Source organism: Rattus norvegicus, chromosome 1 (genome assembly GCF_021556685.1).
Source record: "Rattus norvegicus strain SHRSP/BbbUtx chromosome 1, alternate assembly SHRSP_T2T, whole genome shotgun sequence".
Lineage (NCBI taxonomy): Eukaryota > Metazoa > Chordata > Mammalia > Rodentia > Muridae > Rattus > Rattus norvegicus.
In genome coordinates this window covers 133,197,315-133,218,754 of record NC_141534.1, presented here as the reverse complement: position 1 = coordinate 133,218,754, position 21,440 = coordinate 133,197,315, and the positions used below count along the sequence as shown (strand labels likewise).

General features: G+C 45.8%; 1 protein-coding gene across 3 annotated transcripts in view; it reads right to left on the bottom strand.

Annotated features, from left to right (window-relative positions):
* Positions 1-21,440, bottom strand: part of Adamts17 (ADAM metallopeptidase with thrombospondin type 1 motif, 17) — a 321,560-nt gene that overhangs the window by 126,595 nt on the left and 173,525 nt on the right. For all 3 annotated transcript variants that reach the window (XM_087655318.1, NM_001432137.1, XM_087655319.1), the window contains 2 exon segments: positions 9,036-9,137; positions 7,393-7,538 (listed from right to left, as the gene is read on the bottom strand). In XM_087655318.1, coding sequence (XP_087511444.1) covers positions 7,393-7,538; positions 9,036-9,137 — 248 coding nt within the window.

Sequence of the window (21,440 nt, the reverse complement as noted above, 5' to 3'; positions counted from 1 at the left end):
GTGGAAGAGGGGGCAGAAAGACGGTAAGAGGTGGAGATCAGGGAGCTTGCTGTGAGACTGTGTCCTGTAGGAATGTCAGAAGCTACACCCATAAAGTCTGACCAACAAGACTGACTAAACATGAGCTGAACAAGGCCAACAATAGGCATGCTAATGTGGACGGGAGAAAACCTGAAAGGCCTCAAACCCATACAAAGGACTACAGACCACTGAGGATGCTGGGAAAAATAGTCCTCCCCAGGGAACAGCACACTAACTGGTCATCTAATACGAATGGCCAACCCTGAAAATATGTGTATAAGTAATATCATATAGACTAACCATGTTGTATTTAAGAATATATATATGTGTGTGTGTGTGTGTGTGTGTGTGTGTGTGTGTGTATAAACAATGAAAAAAGGAGATCATGAATTTGAAAGAGCATGGAGGGGCATATGGAAGGGGTTTGAATAAGGAACAGGAGGGGGAAAATGATGTAATTATATTATCTCCAATAATAAAAGATACTGTTTTAAAAAGGATATAGAAATGTAGGAGAGTATCTTCACATTTCAATGAAATGATATTTAGGACAGCATGAGAAGAGTCTCTAGTTAAAGCAGACTTTGTGCTCAGGTTCTAGAGAGACACTAAAGAGGGACAGGGTTTCCTCTCCATTTTCCTCATAGTGACTTCCGGCAGCATCCTCCTGCCTGCCCGAGGATGGCTTTGAGTATAGGAACCATTGAGGCAGAGTCCTATCCTGTTCTGTAATGCAGCTTCTCTCCTCTGACACCCACCCTGCCTTCCCAGAGAGTTCAGCTTACAAGTCCCTCCCAACCCCCAGATGAGAGCATTCTGAGAATGCTAACAGTCTCAGACCTAGGAGTGTAAGGGGCATCCTCATCCAGATGAGACAGGAAGACTGCCTACATCTACACATCCTGTATCCATCAGCGTTCTGGTTGTCTCCTAGAGTCTATTTCCCTCTGACTCTAATCACTTGCTATATAAAGCTAGGGTTTCTTCACAGTAAACTTACTCTGCTCAAAGTGTCCATGAGGGCTGGGGAAATGGCTTACTGGCTGAAGTGCTTGCCACACAAGCATAAGTAATAGAGTTTGGAATCCAAGAAGCCATGTAAATGCTGGATAGGCAAGATATCCTGCCTTGGAAGATAGAGACGGGATTCCCCAGAGCAAGTTGGCTAGCAGATTTAGCCATCTCAAGCCTCGCAGGGTTTGATCGACAGCTCCTGTCTTGATGAATAAGGTGGAAGAGCTATGGTGGATGGTTCCCAGCATCAATACTGGGCCTCCATATCCATGTGTATACAGGATGCACAGCTACACAGTGCAAACACGCATAAACACATGCACAACACACACACACACAGATGCATGCACACAGACACACACACACACACACACAAATGGAAAAAGATCCATAACTGATTAAAATAATTAGAATCATTATTCTAGCTAACATGAAAAGAAAAACTGACCAACTAGCTGCGAGGTCCACCACCCAAGTAATGCCATCACCACGCATGTCACAGTCACACAGGTTCTTCCTCCTCATTTCTGGCTCTGCAGTATGGTGATTTCTCAAATTCACTGTTTTGTTTCCTGTAGTTTTTCAGTTATGGACAATCAAACATGGTCTGGGACTCCCGTTCACCCTGGAAGTTCTCTGAAGCCACACATGTAAAAATGCATCCTCCATGTTTAAAGTGTCATCTCTCAGGACCTTCTAAACGTAGATATAGCTTAGATCGATATAAACTAAAAAGGCTTGAACAGGCCCTGCCCAAGACAAGGATATCCAAGGGAGGCAGACAGAGATGCCCACCTTCACTGCTGGTGAGTAAAATCCAAACCTTAGGAGATGCTGCAACACGCCCAGCAGAAGGTCCGCAGTGGAGAAGACCAATGGCAGCGTATAGCAGCAAGGAGGTGGAGCAAATAGAAATCCATGGACTCACTCATGGCAACACAGTTGGGACAGCCACCATGCAAAGCTAGCCATGCATGGCACCTTCAGTCGCAGGGTGCTGGCACACACGTGCATGGATGCTCCAGTGTGTGTGAGCCTGGGTTTTCATGAGGTTTGACTTTTATAAACATGTTTAAGGATAAACAAGAATAAGGAAGTGAGGCTTGGAGGAGAAACAGGTGTGGAGAGAAAGGTGCATTTCATCCACCTCTGACCCTCCTCAAGCACTTCCTGTCTCCTACCGGGGTCAGCTTCACAGCACCACGGACTGCCCTGAGCATCCACAGAGAAGCAGTAGAGATAAGGAGACGGTAGATTGGGTGGTGGCAGCCCTGACCTTCCTTGGGAGGGATAGGACAAACAAATCCATGTGGTCTGGGAGAGGAGGGTCCAGCTGGTGCACCTTGGCACAAGGTATTCTAGTGTTAAGGTCTCTGACAAGTATCTAAGCCAGACTGTAACTGCTGCTAAGAATAGACAACTTAGGGTTCTGTTTTTGTTTGTTTGTTTGTTTATAATGAGGAACCCATAGAAAGTCCAGGTCACAATACTGAAAGCACACGTGGGGCTCACTGGGGGCTCGAAGCTGAGTGCTGTCAGAACTCTACTCTGCCCTTCCCCCTCTGAGTACCGAGTGACTAGCTGCTTCCCCATCCCTTTGATGTGGCTGAGAGGTGACCATGCTGCAGTGGCCCTGATGTACCAACCTCTGTCCTCTGTTCTTTACACCATCCTGCAGGTACTGGGACTGGGACGGAGAGCTCCATACAATGTGCACCTGAGCCTGTCTCTCTGCCTCCCTCTTTCACCCAGCATCAAAATCCAAGACAGAGATGAATTTTCCACTAACCCTAACCAAGAGCAATAGGAAAGAACAAATGTGGGAAGCTGGTTTAAAAACACAGATGCCCCCCACCTCTGTGTATCCTGGGAAGTAAAACCACCAATAGATATAAAAACCAGGACCAGGAAAAAGGGGTGGGGTGATGGGGGAGTCTCTGGCCAGTATCTTTGGACAGTGAATAAACCAGCTGCAGACTAGAGGGAAAGGAGCCAGGGATGTGCAGAGAAAACCATGGGGAGAGGCTTATGGGAATGTTCCAAGCTGTACACAGTGGTGAGCTCTGGCCATCCTCTTGGAATATCAGGGCAGTGAGCTGTCTGATTTAAGGAGTGAGACAGAGAGTATGTTGTTATGGTCAGAACTTGGTGCAGAGCCCATGATCAGCTGTGCTGTGTAACAATCATCACATAGGCATTGTGCAAGAGCAGGCTGTATGCTCGGAGCCCTGATTGCCTGCACTGCTGACCCAGTTACTTCAGCAAACACCAGGGCTGCTGGGATCCACCTGCCCAACGTCTGACCGGGTTTTTCTCCTCTTTCCTGGGTTGGCTCCAGGAAGGTAGGATGGACTCTTGTAGACCGTTTTCCAAGGAGACAGAGCAAGTCGCTCCCATTCTCAACAGGAAGTGAAGCCAATGGTCATAGCAGTGAGCAGACAGACCACAAAGGTGTCAGTATCTCAGAAGAAAGCCAGGTTATTTTCTAACTTGAAATACCCAAGGCTGGGGTGACATGCTCAGGCTTATTCCTGAGCATCTCTGGCTGTAAGGGACAGAATTGCAGGGGGAGGGTGGGCTACACGGCCTGACTTGTTAGAACATCCAAGAGATGATACAGGTTAGGGAAGCTTACTGGTGGTCTGTTATTTGGTGTGATGGATTTGGTTCATTTTAGTGTTTCTGAAGAGAAGAAAGACATTGGGGGTGTGTTATGGAGGCCTGGGGAAGGCAGAGAGATCACTTCTCCTGGGAAAGCAGGAAAGGAGGAGACATCCGTCCCAGCATATTTTATTGAGCTTTGCTCTGCCATTGGCAGGGAAGGTAGAATCTGCTCTATGCCTGCAGGACACTCCAAGGCCAGAGAGGACAAAGCAAACCTTAACCGAGTTGCAATATAAGTGGCAGAGCAGCTGCAGTGCAAGGAGGAAGCTTAGACAGAATGAAGCTGACCCCCACTTTAAACAGGGTGGCTAGGGAAGGGGCTCCTCTGAGGATAAGAGATTTACACAGAGATCTTAATAATGGCAAAGGCAAGTTAGGGCTAGGGCAGTGCTGCTGAAGGCCTTGGGTTGGACCATTGTGGCTAAATTGAAGACAAGATGCTTCACGTGGGGGTAAGCCAAATGACGGTCATGCTGGTTCCTAAGACAGGCTGGCCTGGAATGTGAGAACATCACTGCATTCAGAAAAAGGGATGTATTTCAGGATCTTTTTTTTTTTTTCCGGAGCTGGGGACCGAACCCAGGGCCTTGCACTTGGTAGGCAAGCGCTCTACCATTGAGCTAAATCCCCAGCCCGTATTTCAGGATCTTAAGCTGAGGATATCTCAGACTACACGGGCCTGAAATCCAATAGTAAGTACTTCCAAGAGATGAGAAGGAAGAGACCTCATGAAAATACAGGTAGACGGTGGTATGTCTGTAAGCTGGGGAGGACAAAGACCACTAGAGCCACGAAACCAGAACAAATACAGGAAACACACTGTCTGTCTTCCAGGCATTCAAGGAGGAACCAATTGCACAGATCCCCTTGATTTTGGACTTCCGCTTCTTTCTTTTAGAGAGAAATTACCAAGCCATTGTATTTACTTGCATGACCTTGGACACAGAAACTACCTGGCTAATAACCAACAAAGCCCATGTGTTCCACGGTACTTTTGGAAATTGATACGTGGTGACGGTAGGCCCCATTCACCTGACTTGCTATAAACAGCTGTATGTGAGACAAGGGGGTAACCGTGGACATGGGGCTGTGCCCTTGAGTAAGGCAGAAATGGTGGTGATGGTATGAAGATGGTAGATGTGAACAGGGAGGAGAGTGTAGCTTACAAGGGATCTGGTTTCAAATATGGGTAAGGGGAACTGTGGGAGGGTGGGCAGGATTTTGTATCTATTTGCTTGTTGCTGTAAACCATGCACAGCATTATTTATACCTAATGCTTACTGAAAACAGGGAAAAAAATCGGTTAGAAGGAACACAGGCTTTGAAGGAACAAGAACAGTAGCCACCTCTTGGTACATTTTTAGCACCAATCTGTCCCATAGCCATCAGGGCAGCAGAGACTGGGTGAGAAGGGACATATACCATCGTCCTATACTACTGTGTGAAGAGCCCACAAGCCTGCAGCTATGTGGGTGGCTGTCCTTTTAATTTTCACAGCCCTCGGTGACAAAGCACAGGAGGTAAAGAAGAGATAAAGTCATGATGGTGACAGGACTGAAGCAAGGGTGAGGGCACAATAGGGTGTGGTTGAGTACCTGTGGAGAACGCAGATACATGAAAGAAAAAGGTATAAGCACTTTCTCCTCTGGGGCCACTGGATCTGGATGGATGGGACTAGATTCCCAACACACATAACCTCACAGGAGGGCAAGCCAGGGTGTGTACAGCAACACAATTCTAGGAACCGGGAAGTCTTAAGGAAAATGCCCCCTGGGTAGGACAGGGCAGCAGGAGAGCAGGTCAAGATGTAGTTGTGACAGCCTTGGTGAGAAACCACAAAGCCCTGGAAAGTCTCCTATGCAAGCTGTCTCCTGCAGGGGGATCTTAGCCAATAGCATTGCTGGACAAAAGGGTGACGCTGGTCCCTGAAAAGTGTGCCTAAAGCATTTTCCCAGCTCTGGGACATCATGTGATATGCACAAAGTACTCTTACTACTTAAATAAATCAAACTGCCCAGCTTGTCAGTGCCCGGGGAATATTGATGGGGTGATGCTTACTGGGTACCACCTGATAAGGGTTGAGGTATGTGATAAGCCAAAGGAGGCTAATATTCAGCCAAGACTCTAAGCACAACACAGACAGCCTTCCACACTCATAGAAGCCCCTCCCACCCCGTGCTGAGCTGCAGTACAGCTCTGTGAGTGAGATGGAGAAGGTGGGTGGCTTCATCCTGGTTCTGCTAGTGATAAGAACCACTTATGCAATGCCAAAGGTATCCCACAGATCTTTACAATTTTTACCAGTCTACAATTTTTACTATAAGCAGAAGCTGCTGTAGTATAAGGAATATGACTGGACTTGAAGACTGACCTGGGCCAGATTTTACATTTGGGTGTCTTCCTCTCACATGCCAGTGGGCTCTAACCGGGGAAACTAAGACCCAGGGAACAGAAGCGTTCTCCTCAAGGTCAAATGGCCAATGGCTATGACAGCTGGGGCCCAAATCTCTCCTTTGAGAGTCAGAGCTAGAACTTAAAACTGAGCCATGTCAATCATATCTCACTACTCAGTCAAAGGTATTTAATCATCACCCAGTGCATTCCCTTACCAGGAGGTCATCTAGGCTTTCAGTTAAGAGAGTCATTCCTAAGAGTTTAAACACCTACTGTGTGCTAGACGTTAAGCTGTATCTCAACTGAAAAAGACATTTTGCATAATGCCAGTTGTTATGGATCACTGAAAATTTTGATGTTACTGCCGCCTACTAAACTATGGATGTCACCCATCCTTTTACATAAAGGACATTCTCCTAGAGTTGGTTAGCTCTTAGCTAACCTGAGTCAGTGAAGGATCCAATCACCCCGTGATTTAATTATGCAGCCTGAACATTGGGGCTTTTTACAAGCAGGTATCTGCTCATTAGTCATCAATATGACTTTGACGTGGAAAACAACTTCATGTTTAGATACAATTTAGCACTTGCTTGCTCTCTAAACGGACAGGGGATCTGACCAAGGACAGTCAAGAGAGAAAGCAGGTCATCAAAGAGGATGCTTAAAAGTGGGAAAGCTCAAAGGAGAAGAAAGCCCATGGGGGTGTAATTATTATATTGGAGCATAAAAATCTAACCCTGAGTTTTCCAAGGCAAATCTCCTGTGGTGAACAGGAAGGGTCTTTGGTGTATCATAGTCCATGAAAAGTCCATAGGAATTTAGAAAAATACCTAACTTTTCCCCTTGTCAAATAGTTCTAGAAAGAGAAACAGTGAAAATGATTTAGCTGAGCAAACACTGAATCCATCCATAGATACTTCCAAGCGTATGCTCAACCTGCTCCCAAGTCTGCCAACAGCAAGTTGAAGGTCTGACTCCCCTTCGAGAAGGTCTCATTGCTTCCCAAGAATGGCCCTCAACTCAGAAGACCATGGTGCAGTCAAGACAGATTGTCAACTAGCTGTCTTGGGGAGTCTTTATACCACAGCCAAGTAAGGGATAATGGAGCTAGCTTGTGCTGGGACCCCACTGTATCTCTGTGCTCAGAAAGAGCTCCAGCAGAGGTACGATGACCCCATACACTCCAGGTCCTTGACCTCAACCATAGTCTGTTCTGCTTCCCTTTAAAGACATTTCCCAGCATTGGGGGGAAGATCCAGAGTGGGACACCCTTGCAGTAGGATCTGAGGAAGAACTTACGGGGGATTGTCACATTTCCTCTGCCGGAATCGAGCTCCTGTACCACACGTTCGGCTGCACATGCTCCAGGCGCTCCACGGACTCCAGTCCCCGTCCACATGCTCTGGGATGGGCGTCTTGCTCACACACTCTCCAGCCCGGCACCACTGAAACGCACAGAGGCAAAGCCACTCCATACCCTAAAGGACTGATTCCCTCTTGGTGTCCAAAACCACTTTGAAATTTCCAGGAAGGTTGAGTATTTCAGGATGTGCATGCTGGGTAAATGTTGCTCAGCCTGGTGTGCAGTCTCCCTGGGGTTTGGAGCTTGCCACAAACTTACACATGGAATGCTCTACAGAGAATTCCTAAATTCTCAAGAAATGGATTGACCCACGGGGCAGGAGAACACAAGTCAAGGTGTGCGAACTCGGAATAATGTGCACGTGTATCTCTCTCCGGAAGGGCAGCAATGTCAGCATCTGAGGCCAGAACTTCAAGGCTGGGTTAGTACTTAGAAACAACAATCAAAGTCAGGTGTGGTGGCGCACGGTTCTAAAGGAGGCGGAGGCCAGCCTGCTCTAGGCAGATGGAGGAGGGAGGGATTAGCTCTAGGTAGATGCATTCTCTCTGAGGATAAAAGGAAGCCAATCTCTAAAACAGATTTCCCCTGAGTGTGTGACCCAGTGCTCCCCAAACACAGCATCAGAATAGAGCATTACTTTCTGTCCTAATTATTTCAAGGCTTCCAATAAGCCAGCTGTGGCAGAAAAGGGCCTGAAACCCCAGGATTTGAGAGTCGAAGGCCTTGAAGGATCACGAGTTCAAGGACAGTCTGGGCTGTACAGCAAGATCCAGGACCGCCTGCGGTAGATACAATGATTCTATCTCAAAAGGGACACGAAGGAGGTGGGGGGAGGAGGTGGAGCGGGGAGGGGGGAGGGATGGGGAGGGATAGGGGAGAGGGAAGGGGGAGGGGAAGGGGAGAGGTGGGGGGGAGAGAAAGAAAGGAGATGATGATAAGGGGAAGGGGGAAGGAGGGAGGAGGAAGGGGAAAAGGAGGGAGTAGGGGCAAGGGGAGGAGGTTAGGAGGAAGGAAAGGAAGAGGGCAGAGGAAACAAGAAACCAACTTTTTAGCCCAAGAGACTAAAGAGGGAATTGTGGGGCTGCAGGTCCTGCCCAGCTCTTCTTTCACACCCTTAGAGTCTCGCCGCTTCATAAGGCTCAGGTTTACTGAATAGAGCCTAGCTTTCTCATCAATGTATAGCAAATGATCTCATTTTCCATTTAACATCTACTCATTCAAATCCTTTTCCCTTGCTAGGTGGTGGTGGCACAGGCCTTTAACCTCAGCACTCAGGAGGCAGAGGCAGATGGATCTCTGAGTTTGAGGCCAGCCTGGTCTACAGAGCAAGATCCAAGACAGCGTAGGCCACACAGAGAGATCTTGTCTTGAAAATTCACTTGAAGTATGAAGGAAATGATTGATTTTTTTTTTTTTTTGGCAAGGAGTGACACAGACACTCAGCCTGCAGTAGGCTCTCCGGGCAGTGCTAGAGTGCTCAGGGGTGTTTCAGAGTGTACACTGCCTTCCAGAGGAAGAGAAGCTCAGTGTCTAGGGGATGTGAGGCGGCTTGCCTGGAGTGCTAGAAGCTGGGTGTTACCTTGTCTGCTCCACACTCAGTGCCATCCAGGGGAGGGTCCAGCTTGGTCTTGCAGGATGTGTCTCCCTCTACCAGACACCACAGCCCAGCACACATCAGATGCTGTAGGATAAGAGAAGCAACCATGAGTGCCTCAGGCACACTCCCAGATGGGGTCCCAGCTGGGGTCAAAGCCACAGAGAAATCACCACTCAGATTTGGGATTTGAAACACATGGGGAGAAGGGAGGATCATGAATCCGGAACTCTAAAAAATGGTAACTAGCTAATTCAGCCCAGTGGAATTCTTGCATTTACTCCTAGAAAGGCTTGTATCACGGGGACTGGGTTCAGGAGTTCCAAACTCAGGGAATTCTAGGAGGTGCTTCCCAGGAGTGGTGGGTAAATAGATCCCTTCCTCTGAGTGCATGGGGTGAAGCAGATACCCATGGGCTGACAAAATACAAGAAACAGGCTTAACCCAACTTCACCAGAGGCAGCTTCATAGCCAGGGTCCCACGTGAGTGAGATGGTGGTTTAAGCAGATATCATAGGGGCCAGAAATAGGAGGTCAAAAAGCAGAGGCAGCCTTCTATTCTCCCTGCCTGGCTTCTGCCTCTGCTGAGCTGGGCATAAATTATTACAGTATTTTACCTAGAAAAACTTGGAAAGCCCATGAAGAGAGAACTAAAGCAATTCTACTAGAACAGAAATAAGCATCGAAAAAGAGACTCCCAGCTGTATTAATAAGACATTTGGACATTGACAAAGTGTTCAGAATGAGGCAAATTATCAAAATTACCAAGGCAGGCATGGCTGTTCTTCTTCCCCAGAGGACTTGTGAGCAGACAGGACCATCAACCATAAGAGATGGGAGCTGGCTGACCCTGTTCCACTGGGAGAAGGATTCTGGGCTAAGTTCTGCACGTGGCTTAGGGGTCCTAGTGGGACAGTCTGTTGCCTGAGGCCGTTGATGAGTTACACCCATCAATGTACCTTTCTACACTTTCCCCCTGAAGATGGCCTCTCACAGTATTTCCTGGGATTGCTTCCCACATAAACTACTTGCACCCAAATCCTCACCATGATCATGGCCTGAAAATTGGAAACAGATGTTCCTACGGTGCTTTTAAAGACACAGTGCTTCCAGAATGCCAAACCCAATTCAGGCTAAGAAGCTTGAGCAGGAATGGGAAGACCTCACTCTTCACTGTATGGCCAGTGGCTATAGCTGGTGCCCTTCAGGCAACATGGGACGGACCCCCTGCAGCACAGCACAGGGAGGTGATAGTGAGTTTTGCAAAGGGCAGGCTGTCCTCAATTTAGAAGGCTGCTGTTCTAAGCAGTCTCCAACATCTGCACTGAACAGATGTGCAACTGCGCTGTCTGAAGGAAAGAAATATGTGGAGATCGGAGGGACAAAAATAAAGTAGAAAGGAAGGAAAACAGTAACGGAGGGGGCCCTTACAATGAGTGAAGGAAAGGTCGCTGCTCCCCACTTCTCAAGTGTGAGGGAGCTGGTCTGAGCCTCGGAAAGAGTCAGTGACGGAAGTGGAACATTTCACATGTGGGTCCAGAGAGATCTACCCATCCCCATTACTGTGCATCTCTCCATGGAATGGTGAAAGGATGAGAGCCCTAGAGTGGCACAGCTGCTCCCATAAAGATGACGGCCCCTGACTAAAAGCTCGATCTCTCACACTCTCACCTAACAGTTTCCCCAGTGTTGTGGCCATGTTCAGACACGTGGTCACTACACACAGCGGACCTGGGAGCGCAATTAGGGGGCAGGAATGCTTAGGATTAGGAGAAAGAGGAAGGAGGCGGGGTGAACTGTTTACTGTGTGTTTTATAGACAGGGCTTTCTCATGAAACTTCCCTAATTATCAAAGTCAAAGAGTGGGAGGTGGAGCGGAACCTTCTTAAACAGTACCAACAACAAAGGAAGGGAAGGTAGAATGAATGATACTCCATTAAAATGAAGAAGTTGTGTTTATTAACAGGCATGTATAAGAGTATCCAAGGAAGTGCTTGCCTTAGATGGGGAGATATTTGCAGTAACCAACAGAATGTATCTAGCATATTTTTTTTAAAAAGAGAACAACAAACCAAAAAACTATTACAGATACAATAAGTAAAAAAGACCTAGTGGAAAAATGGACAGGAGACATGAGCATTTCATAAAATGATATTTAGATGGAAGTTAAGCCTATGAAAATATCCCAAACCTTTCCAGCCATCAGGCAAAGGCAAATTAAGACCATCTTTAGATACTTGTACACAGACTGGAAAAAGATGGAGAATTCCAAACCTTAACAGGGACACAGCCAACAGGAACTGTTGCATACTGATGTTAACATTCGGAATTTTCGAGCAACTTTGGAAAATCATCCATCAATAGTTCTTGCAGGCATTGTATACTGTCACAGCTACAGTTTCCCTCCCAGGAACATACTGGAGAGAAATCTGGATACAGGCTCTGTGAAGATGTCGGGGGTGTCCGTTTTCAGTACGACTTGTGTTATCGTGGAGGTAAGATTGAGCCAAATGCCTTGGCATCAGAGCAGACAGATCACGGTTACAGCAGTAGGATGTGGTGGGATTTCCTCTGCAGACACTGCAAGCACAGGCGAAACGCTGGTGCTGGGAATCAGACTGGTGGTTTTGGTTTGTTAAGAGGGGGAGTAAGCTCAGAAGGAGGCTTTAGAATAGCAGTCGTGGGCCCATGTGTGGCCACCCAGAGTGCCTCTCCAGGATGGCCTTTTAAGCTTGTTCAGTTAAATCTGGAATTGCCCTCAACTCTGTCATCATTCTTAGCCTCGTCCTCTTCCCCATTCTCCAAGCATTGTCAGGTACCTGCTGGCTAAAACCTGTGGCAGTATGCACTCTGCATGGATCTACTGCTGCTGGCTCCTCTCCGGTATTGACAGTTTGCACTTTCTCTTTCCCTTTCCCTTGCCATGTCTGGAGGAGTCAAGGGCCAAGCTGTTGACAGTTCTGCAGCCTGAGTGTTACCATCATCCTCCGGATGGTGCTGGGCACCTCATGACTGTGCTGATGTGGAGGCAGTAGGCAAAGTCGTTGATTTCCATGCTTACCTTTGCAGATGGCCATGCTGGCCATTTTCCCCTGCCCCCCGACTTACTTTTAATCCACAAAATGCAGCAGAAATGGCAGGATGTGACATCATCATTATCTAATACAATGCTCTGCTCTCCATAAAGGCTCCCTGAATTGATTTCTAGGCTTGCCTTCTTTGGTCAAAGTAGCTGCCATGTTGAAAAAGACCATGCTACTGTGAACCAAGCCCAGCCTGACAAATTAGACAGCATGAGACTTCACCCTTTGCTCCAACAACCTACAAGGAATTGGGGCCTTCCAGCAATTCCTCGGTGAGCCAGTAAGTCCAGCAACAAAACAACATATGTCCACCGCTGAGTTTCTTAGGAGCCTGTAGGTCAGCCCTACGCCCTCCTCATAACCTTGTAAGATTGCTGAGACACAGAAGGCCTGGCTGAGCCACTCCTTTGTCCCTAACCCTCAGAGCCTGAACGGTAATAGGTATGTTTTGTTTTAAGTGGTCATATTTTGTGGTAACCTGTTAAGAGACAATAGTGAACTAACACAGATACACTTTTTTAGTACTTTTCCAAACATCAAAGACAAGAGGTATTTTTGTAAGTCTAGAGAATAAAAAGCACGGAGGGTTAATTGCATATACAACGTGCAATGGAGGAGATCACTGGAAAGAGTCCTAAGCTTCTACAAAAGAAAAGCTAACAGAAAAGCAAGGAAAGCCAGAAAAACAAAAACAAAACAAAAAAACAAAACAAAACAGAAAAACACAACCTATGCCAAGAACCATCTGACATAGCAACAGATGAGCCGACCTTGTTTGCTAAGCTAGAACCTTCACATGAGATCTCTGCTATGTGCCAGGCAGCAGCCATTCAATGGGATTTGGAAGCCAGAATAAAGGCAGAGGAGAACAACTTTCTAATGTTGGTCACACTTGAACCCAGAACCAGAAACATGAAATAATATAAGGTTATAGGACCCTTGATGATCATCTAGTATCTATGCCCCAAATAGTGCATAGTATTAAATCACATTAAACAAAACTGACTTGGGATATAAGGGTAGAACACAAAAAAAGAAGTTAGTATAGTAGTTTAATGGGCTTTCTTAACCCATGACAAATAAAACAGTCACATAATAATTGATACAAGAAGCGCTTGCCTAGCAAGCGCAAGGCCCTGGGTTTGGTCCCCAGCTCCGAAAAAAAAAAAGAAAAAAAATGATACAAGAGACATAAATAACATAGCAGAATTGATAAAAAGATTCCAGTTCTTAACACAAATATGTCAAGACATATTCTTTTTAAAAGACTTATTTATTTTATGTATGTGAGTAGACGGTAGCTGTCTTCAGACACACCAGAAAAGGGCATCAGATCTCATTACAGATGGCTGTGAGCCACCATGCGGTTGCTGGGAATTGAACTCAGGTCCTCTGGAAGAGCAATCAGTGCTCTTAACCGCTGAGCCATCTCTCCAGGCCGTAAAGGCCCATCTTTAATGGTCATGGAATATTCACAAAACATAGCCCCAGTACATTTCAAGGTTCACTTTGGCTACAGAGTGAGTTCAAGGCCACCCAGGGCAATTTAGGATGACTGTGTCTTGTAAAGAAAAGGCGACTGTGCATAGAGCCTGCTCTTGGTAGGTGCAGAAGTCTGCTTCAGTGGCCAGTACCGTGAACACTACCCTCAAGACGATCAAAACAGAATAAAGAGAAATGATTATTTTATTATGTAAGAGGCAGAGCAAGCAAAGAAAACCTTCAGAACTGGTTCTCTGTAGGACAAGCGAACCAGAAAAACCTTTAGTAAAGTACTCAAGAAAAGGGGAAGAAAACATGTAAACCAGAAGGAAGGAGGTAATTAAATTGCAGAGCAGAGCCCACTCGACTTCTTTTATGTATAAAACCCATAGTTTTTCTGTAAATGTTCAAAAGAATGGATCTACTGTTTGATGGTAAGCCCGGGTGTGGAGCAGGGAGATGGCTCAGTGGATAGAGTGCTAACCCCACAAACTAGTCCAGATCCCCAGAACCCACACGTCACTGTAACCTAGCAGTGTGGAGGCAGAGATGGAGGGATTCCTGGGCTTGTGGGCAAGCCAGTCCAGCCGAATCTGGAAGACTCGAGCTCAGGGAGAGACACTGTCTCAAAAAATAAGATAGAGCCAGGCACAATGTCTCATGCCGTTAATCTCGGCACTCCAGAGGCAGAGGCAGGAGGATCTCTGTGAGTTCAGCCTCGTCTACAGAGCAAGCTCTAGGCCAGCCAAGGCTGCATACTGAGACCCTGTCTCAAACAACAACAATAATGTGTTGAGTGATTGAGGCTAAGTCTGGCATTGGCCTCTGGCCTCACACACATGCACACACATTGTAATGATTAATACTGATTATCAACTTGACAGGATCTAGAATCACCTCAGAGGAAAGCCTCTGGACACGCCTGTGAGGGACTATCTAGAAGGGGCTGGCTTCTTCCGCACCTGTGAGGATCATCATCCTTGCTAGGAGTCCAAGTGGGCAGTGCCCGTCTTGGGTTGAGTATTGCACTGTATAAAAGAGTAGAAAGCTACCTGAGAACAAGGACTTACTGTGCTTCAAATCCTGACTGATGCATCGTCGCCAGGCATCTCAAGCGGCTGCCACCATGCTTGCCCTGACAGCCAATTCCCTCCAACTGTTGGACGAATCGAATACCTTCCCTTAAGCTGTCTGTTGTCAGGGATTCTGTCACCAGACTAATTACTGCTTAATTACTTAATCAATCTAATCAACCCCTAATTAATTAATCTAATTAATCCAGACTAATTAATTTCCTCTCTTCCCCCCCCCCCTTCCCTCTGACTACAGACTGAGCGATGGAGGAGACCTAGAAAGGCCCCATGGGTATCCTGACGGATCCTTAGCACTGTTTCTCTCACAGGTATTTCTATTTAACTTCCAAGGAACAGCTAACACCAACATTCTTAAAGGATTTAAGACCATGTGAAGGGAAAGCATTTCCCTATTTTAAAAAAAAAATGCTAACTAACGTAACAGTCTTGTTTGGGGTCATGACCCCAAACAGAATAAGCTTATGGAAAAAATCCATATGGAACTTATTTATGAATAATTGTTGCAAAGACTCAAAATACAACTTGCTAGCACATTTGAATGAATTATACCAGGACCAAATACAATTCCCTCCAGAATTCGGGGAGCTAAGTGTTTGAATGTATGCTAATAAATTCACCATCCTACTAAGTCAAAATCGAGGTGCTGAGGCTGGGAGGATGGCTCAGTGAGGAGCACTGGTACCCACGTGACAGCTCGTCACAGCCTGTAACCCCAGTTCCACAGGATCTGATACCCTCTTCTGGTATCCATGGGCACCAGGTGTGAACACGGTCCATGTGACAACATACATGCAGGCAAAACACTCATGCTCACGAACAGATACTTTTAAAAAAATGAGAATTTTTTAAATGAGAATTTTGTTCTCCCCACGGATAATGAAAAGACATTTGATAAAATTCAATTGTGATTCTTAGTAAATGTTTAATAAGATTTAAAGCAATGTATACTTTTTAAACTTGATAAATACTCATGGAGGCATTTGCCTTAAAGTCAAGAAGAAAAGGATAGCCAATTGTTTTTTTTCAGATCAGAGAAGAAATTAGTGTGTGGGCAAAGGGATCCTGGAACTAGAAAATGAAAAAAATTCAACCAGAATATCCAGACAGTTCATTTAGCAAGATGGCTGCATCTGCTTTTAAGACATCAACTCAGTGACATAATGGAAGAAAAGACCTCACTCAAGAAAAGAACAGGACTGTCTTGTAAGAAGAAATATGTAAGATTTATACAAAGACAAATTAGAAGTTCTCCCAAGAGTGGGTCAGAAGACATCTAGAAGTCATGGAAGAGAACATAATGTTACTGTAGGATGATTCAGAGTTAGGTACAAGAACACACTTCCCACTAAGTTAATTTACAAAAGAATCCAACTGAATTGAACACAATCACACAATTTGAACTAAATGAGAATATTCTGAAGACTACATGAGAAAATAAACAAGGAATAATTCACCAGGAAAATTGTGGAGAAGTGCATGTTCAGTGTATTAAAATATTGTATAAAGCTATGGTCATTTAAACATTAAGTGCATGATGTGATGAGTGGGACAGACTGGGAAATCCAGACATAAGGACCAAGACACAGGGTCTGCAGAGACTGCTCTATGGTTAAGAGCAATGTATACTTTTTGTGTATACTTTTTAAGTGGGATTCCCAGCCCCCACAACTGGGTTACTCCAGTTCCAGGGATCCAACACACTCTTTCAGCCTCCATAGGCACCTGCACACTCTCTCTCTCTCTCTCTCTCTCTCTCTCTCTCTCTCTCTCTCTCTCTCTCTCTCACACACACACACACACACACACACACACACACACACACACAATTATGCTCTATTAAGGAATTTAACATGAAAGCAAATTCATAAATGAAAAAGAAGGACGCCACAGAAATAAACTTATTTACAGCTTAGCAGTGAAAAGACCATTTTGGGGATGGAACAAAACCCATGATTTTTAGAAAAGAGATGTTTTACCTCACATATATGTGCATAAAATGGAAAAAACTATACTGAGCTGAATAAAAGTTGAGGCTGAAGAACTTTTACCACAGCTAAAGGTCCATTTTCTATTCCCGGTAAAGTTTCTAAAGACCATTAAAAAAAAATCTCAGAGACGCAGCGTAACAAAATTTAAAAACAAACCAACATAAAGCCAATGCACAGAAAAGAGAAAGCACTAGTCTTCAATATGCGGCTAAATACTCAAGCTTATTAATATAAGAAATTCCGTTTCAGTTGCAATGCACTTACTTTAGAAACAGTCAAGATGGGCAAAGGTAAGGAAGATGGGCTGATGGGGCTGGAGAGATTTCCTAGTGGTTAGGAGCACTGACTTCTCTTCCAGAGAGAAGTACCCCCAAGCACCCCCATGGCACCTCATGGTTGTCTCTAACTCCAGTTTCAGGGGATCCAGCACCCTCAGATAGACATGCAGGCAAAACGTCAATGCACACGAAATAAAAATAACTAAATAGGTAAAGTATTAAGAAATAAGAAATAAGATGAGGAAAAGGTACAGGGGAGGGAGGCACTCTCCCACACTGCTTATGAAAGTGTGCAGCTTCGGAAATGAGACATACAAGATCTATAACCAATGTGTGCTCTCAGTGCTATATAAAATTCAAAGGTAGACAAACAGTCACAGTGTGCAATGGTGGCCACAATAGTGGTCACTCTTAGGGGGAGTGAGTAGAAACGAGTAACCAGGGCCATTCTGGGCGACCTTACATGCCCTGCTTCCCGATGTGCTGGCCACACTTGTACACACAGTGAAAAACCACTGTGGCTGCACTTGTAGTCTCTGCACTTTTCTGTGTGTCTTCCCGTTGGGTTCTAGGTAAATAAAACTACAGAATTGAGGAGCATGAGAAATGGCCTTTAACCCACATCTAGGTATTTATCCTGTGATCTGTGATTCTCAGTTGGGGCAGCTGAACACCTCGAAGAACATTTGGTGGCATCCAAAGACACAGCTTTTGGTTGTCTCAGCTTCGTCAGGAGTGGTCACTGTGCCTCCAGCATGGGGAATGTATGCCAAGGATGTTGCTAAACTCCTAAGGGTACAAACCGTCTCTTAGTGATGGAGAATTACCTAGCTCAGCATGTCAGGAGGGCCTAGGCTGGGAAGCCCGGCTACAAACAAGCTCTGAGTGCAAAAGGGGAAGCCGTAAGTGTCAATGAAGAATCCCATGAGGCAGCACCTCAGTCATGTGACTAAAGGCAACAGTACAGCCACCCACCATAGTAACCCCCCACTCCTCAGGTTATCCTTGCAATAATGAATAATCTCACTCTAATGCAAGCGCAAGAAAGGCAGGCCCGATTCATGAACCAACTGGCTAGTAGTCTGCAGACGCATGGAAGTCGTGAACAATGAAGACGGACTGAGGGACTAGCACGGAGGGGCAGTGATGTGGGACGGTAGTAAGGTAAGTTCCTGTTTTCAACAAGAGTATATTCAAGTGTGGTGGGTCAAGCACAGGGGCATAAGCACGCCATGCAAGCACTCTCCCATTGAACTGTTCCCCCAGCCTTTCCGGTTTCTAATTTCTACAGACACTGTAAATATTTATGGAGTGCTGTGTGGTGGTTTCACACGTGTATCCTTTGTGTAATGTTCAAACCAGGTTGTACCAGATATTTCCTCATATATTATCACTTCTGTGAAAATTTTCTGGTTTTAATAATTGCTCTAGGATCATAGAATATATTAACGTATGGGAAGTTGGTGAGTGAAATTTACTATTTTATACTCCCTTGGGACCTAAAATTGTCTCACAATTTACAATCTACAGTAAGTTTAAATGGAGTGACTCCATTTATAACAGACTTGACTAAGACATTGTCAAGAGAAGAAAAGTCTAAAGGTCACATATATATGGGAGTGTGCTAATGTTTAAATGGAAAAGGAGACACACACACACACTCACACACACACACACACACACACACACACACACACACACACACATATATATATATGATCATGTTTCAGCTCTTGTTCTTTGTGCATATTTTGCTCATTTGGGAAAAATTAAAATAAATTTGAAAAATCACACTGAAAGCCAAGTGTCTATGGTGGGGATGATCTGAAATATCTGCTAAGGGCCCACAAGTTGAAGGCTTGGTCCCAGTTGGGTGCTGTTGGAAAGTCATAGACCTTTTGAGAGGTAAGGGTGGGGTGTGTGTTTAGTTACTGGGGTCTTGAAGAGGACCCCAGTCATGTCCTCTCCATTTCCTGCTCACCACGAGGTAAACAACATTGTTTCTTTATGTTCCGACTGCCAAGATGGGTGACTTTATCAGATTATCCAAAGCATCAGACCAGGAAGTGATGACTCAGAAACCATGAGGCAAAATATACCTGGTCTTTTTCTAAGTTGATTATCTCCAGTATTTTGTTACAGTAGCAGAAAGGTAACAAATTCGCTCTTTGTTATAATTGTTTAGTAGTCACCACGCATAGTCACCAACTACTAGCAACTATGCCCTCCCAAATTACCTTTATACCTATAGATGGATGCATCTTTCTGTCATTACCAGAGAAGCTTCTCTTGGCTGGAGATGGCTATGAACGTGGAGCCCATAGCTGGTCAACATGTGAAGACACAGACCATGGATTATGCAACTCTACACGAGATGCCCATGTCACAACCCTTCTGTCTAAGACTCAGGGAAGAACAGACATTGCACGATTCACAGTCAGAGGTAATGGATGTCTGCAGACAAATAGTATTTGATGAACGGGACAGGACAACTGCACACACAAACTCACAATGTCTGGGAGCCAGATGAAACTCCCTGCATAGATGGGGGAGAAGCCCCACCTTTAGATGAGGAACTATGGGTAGTTGATGGCTACCGGGGAGGGTGATTCTGTTTTGTTCAGGGATACAGCCTGTGAGGGGACAGATACCCATGCTCATACTGGCTGGACTAAGTGGACATTTAAAATGGAGCACACAAAACAGTCATAGAGATACATACCTTTGATCCCAGCACTCAGAAGGCTGAGGCAAGGGATCTCTGTGGCTTTGAGGCCAGCCGGCCAGCCAGGGATGCATAGAAAGATCTCGTCTCACACAAACAAGCAAGCAAGCAAGCAAGCAAGCAAACAAACAAACAAACAGTATTTGAGGTGTGGAGAGAAGAGTTAGAGGGAGGGATAGGGAAAGAATTGGAGAGGAAAGAATGGGGTAGGTAGATTTGATCGGATCATAATAGCATATGTGAAATTCTCAAACAATAAAAATGAACGTGATCAAATGTTAAAATGATTCTGAGTTTTCCTGAGCAAATTCTTTTATTTCCTCCTCAAGGGCACTGTCTCTTGAGGTACTCCCTGCCCCCACCCTGGTCTAGGTAACCCTGCCGTGTCCATGTTTGCTACAGCCTGCAAATCTAGAACTCAGATACCACATAAATCGCCAAAATTCCTTGCAGTACCCAGCTAAGCTAACACTCCTGTCACAGCACAGCTGTAGTCTCTACCTGAACCACTCCCCTCCTCTGTACCTCTGTGTACCCAATTCTAATGCCAGATAGGACTCTGCTCCTGGGCAGCGGTGGCTGTGTTTCCCTCAAGGGTCCTGCACCCTTGTCAGGGCTCATCTCCCAAGGGCCGCTCTACACATTACTAGAGATACAGAGTGGACAGTGAACCTGGCATCTGCCTGCATCTGGAGAGCGCAGTCTAGGGCGCTCTGCTCATTCAAGGTCAAATGCAAGGATCTCAGGCTCTGTGGGGGAATAGCCACTGCGACCAATCAGGAAGTGGGGGCCCAGACTCTCCCAAAGGTCTCTTCCACCTGTCCAGACCAGGAAGCACCCACTAGGGTTTTAAGTGTGTGTTAACCTGCCCGGTTCTGCTAGAGGACAGTTCCGTTCATCTCCTCACTACGCTCTGTGTGCTGAGTTCTCAAGTACAGCAGCTGTCTCCTCATCACCTCCACACAGCCCCGGCAGCACACAGCATCCCCCACATAGGCACGCTGGCTGGTGGGATGGACCAAAGGATAAATGTCCTTCTAAGTCAAGCGATGCCTGCTTTTGAGGTGAGGGAAGAGCCAACAAACTGGAAGCATTTAACCATTTTACCAAGTCTAGGCACCACAAACGTTATGAACACTGTGAGGCTGACAGTTACTGTCCCGTGGTATAGACAAAAAAAAAAAAATAGAATTAAGTCACCAATATATGCTGCAAATCCTGTACTGACCCCAAACCCAGGGCGCCTGCCTATGGGTTGTATGAGGTCTCCATCAGTTCCCAGTTTCCCCTTTCTATTCCTTCCCAAGAACTAAGTCTGTCAGGCAGGCAAGGGTATTCAACATCCCGTTTCATCCCAGGTCTGCCTGCCAGACCCCATGGAGGTGGGGGATCCCTTATCCACAGTGCTTGAGACCAGAGGTATTTCAGCGTGTGGTTTTCCTTTTCATGGTGTGTGGGGGGAGGTATTTGTAGAGACTGTACTTGTTGGATATTCCTAATCCAGAGACTTGTATCAAAAATGTTCCAAATTTGGAATTTGGTGTGATGTGCGTGCCAAAAAAGGGTTAAGAGTGCCCAAGCGTTGTGTTAAGAGCTGCTCAGCAGAATGCTCTCTGGGTTTGATGAAAACACAATGCTCCTGGATAGGCAGCGACATACTGTGGGGGAGCAGGGGAGACTCTAAGGCTCCATTAGATCCTGGGAACCATTCTTGAACAGTAGCAGAAAGTTCGTAAAAGT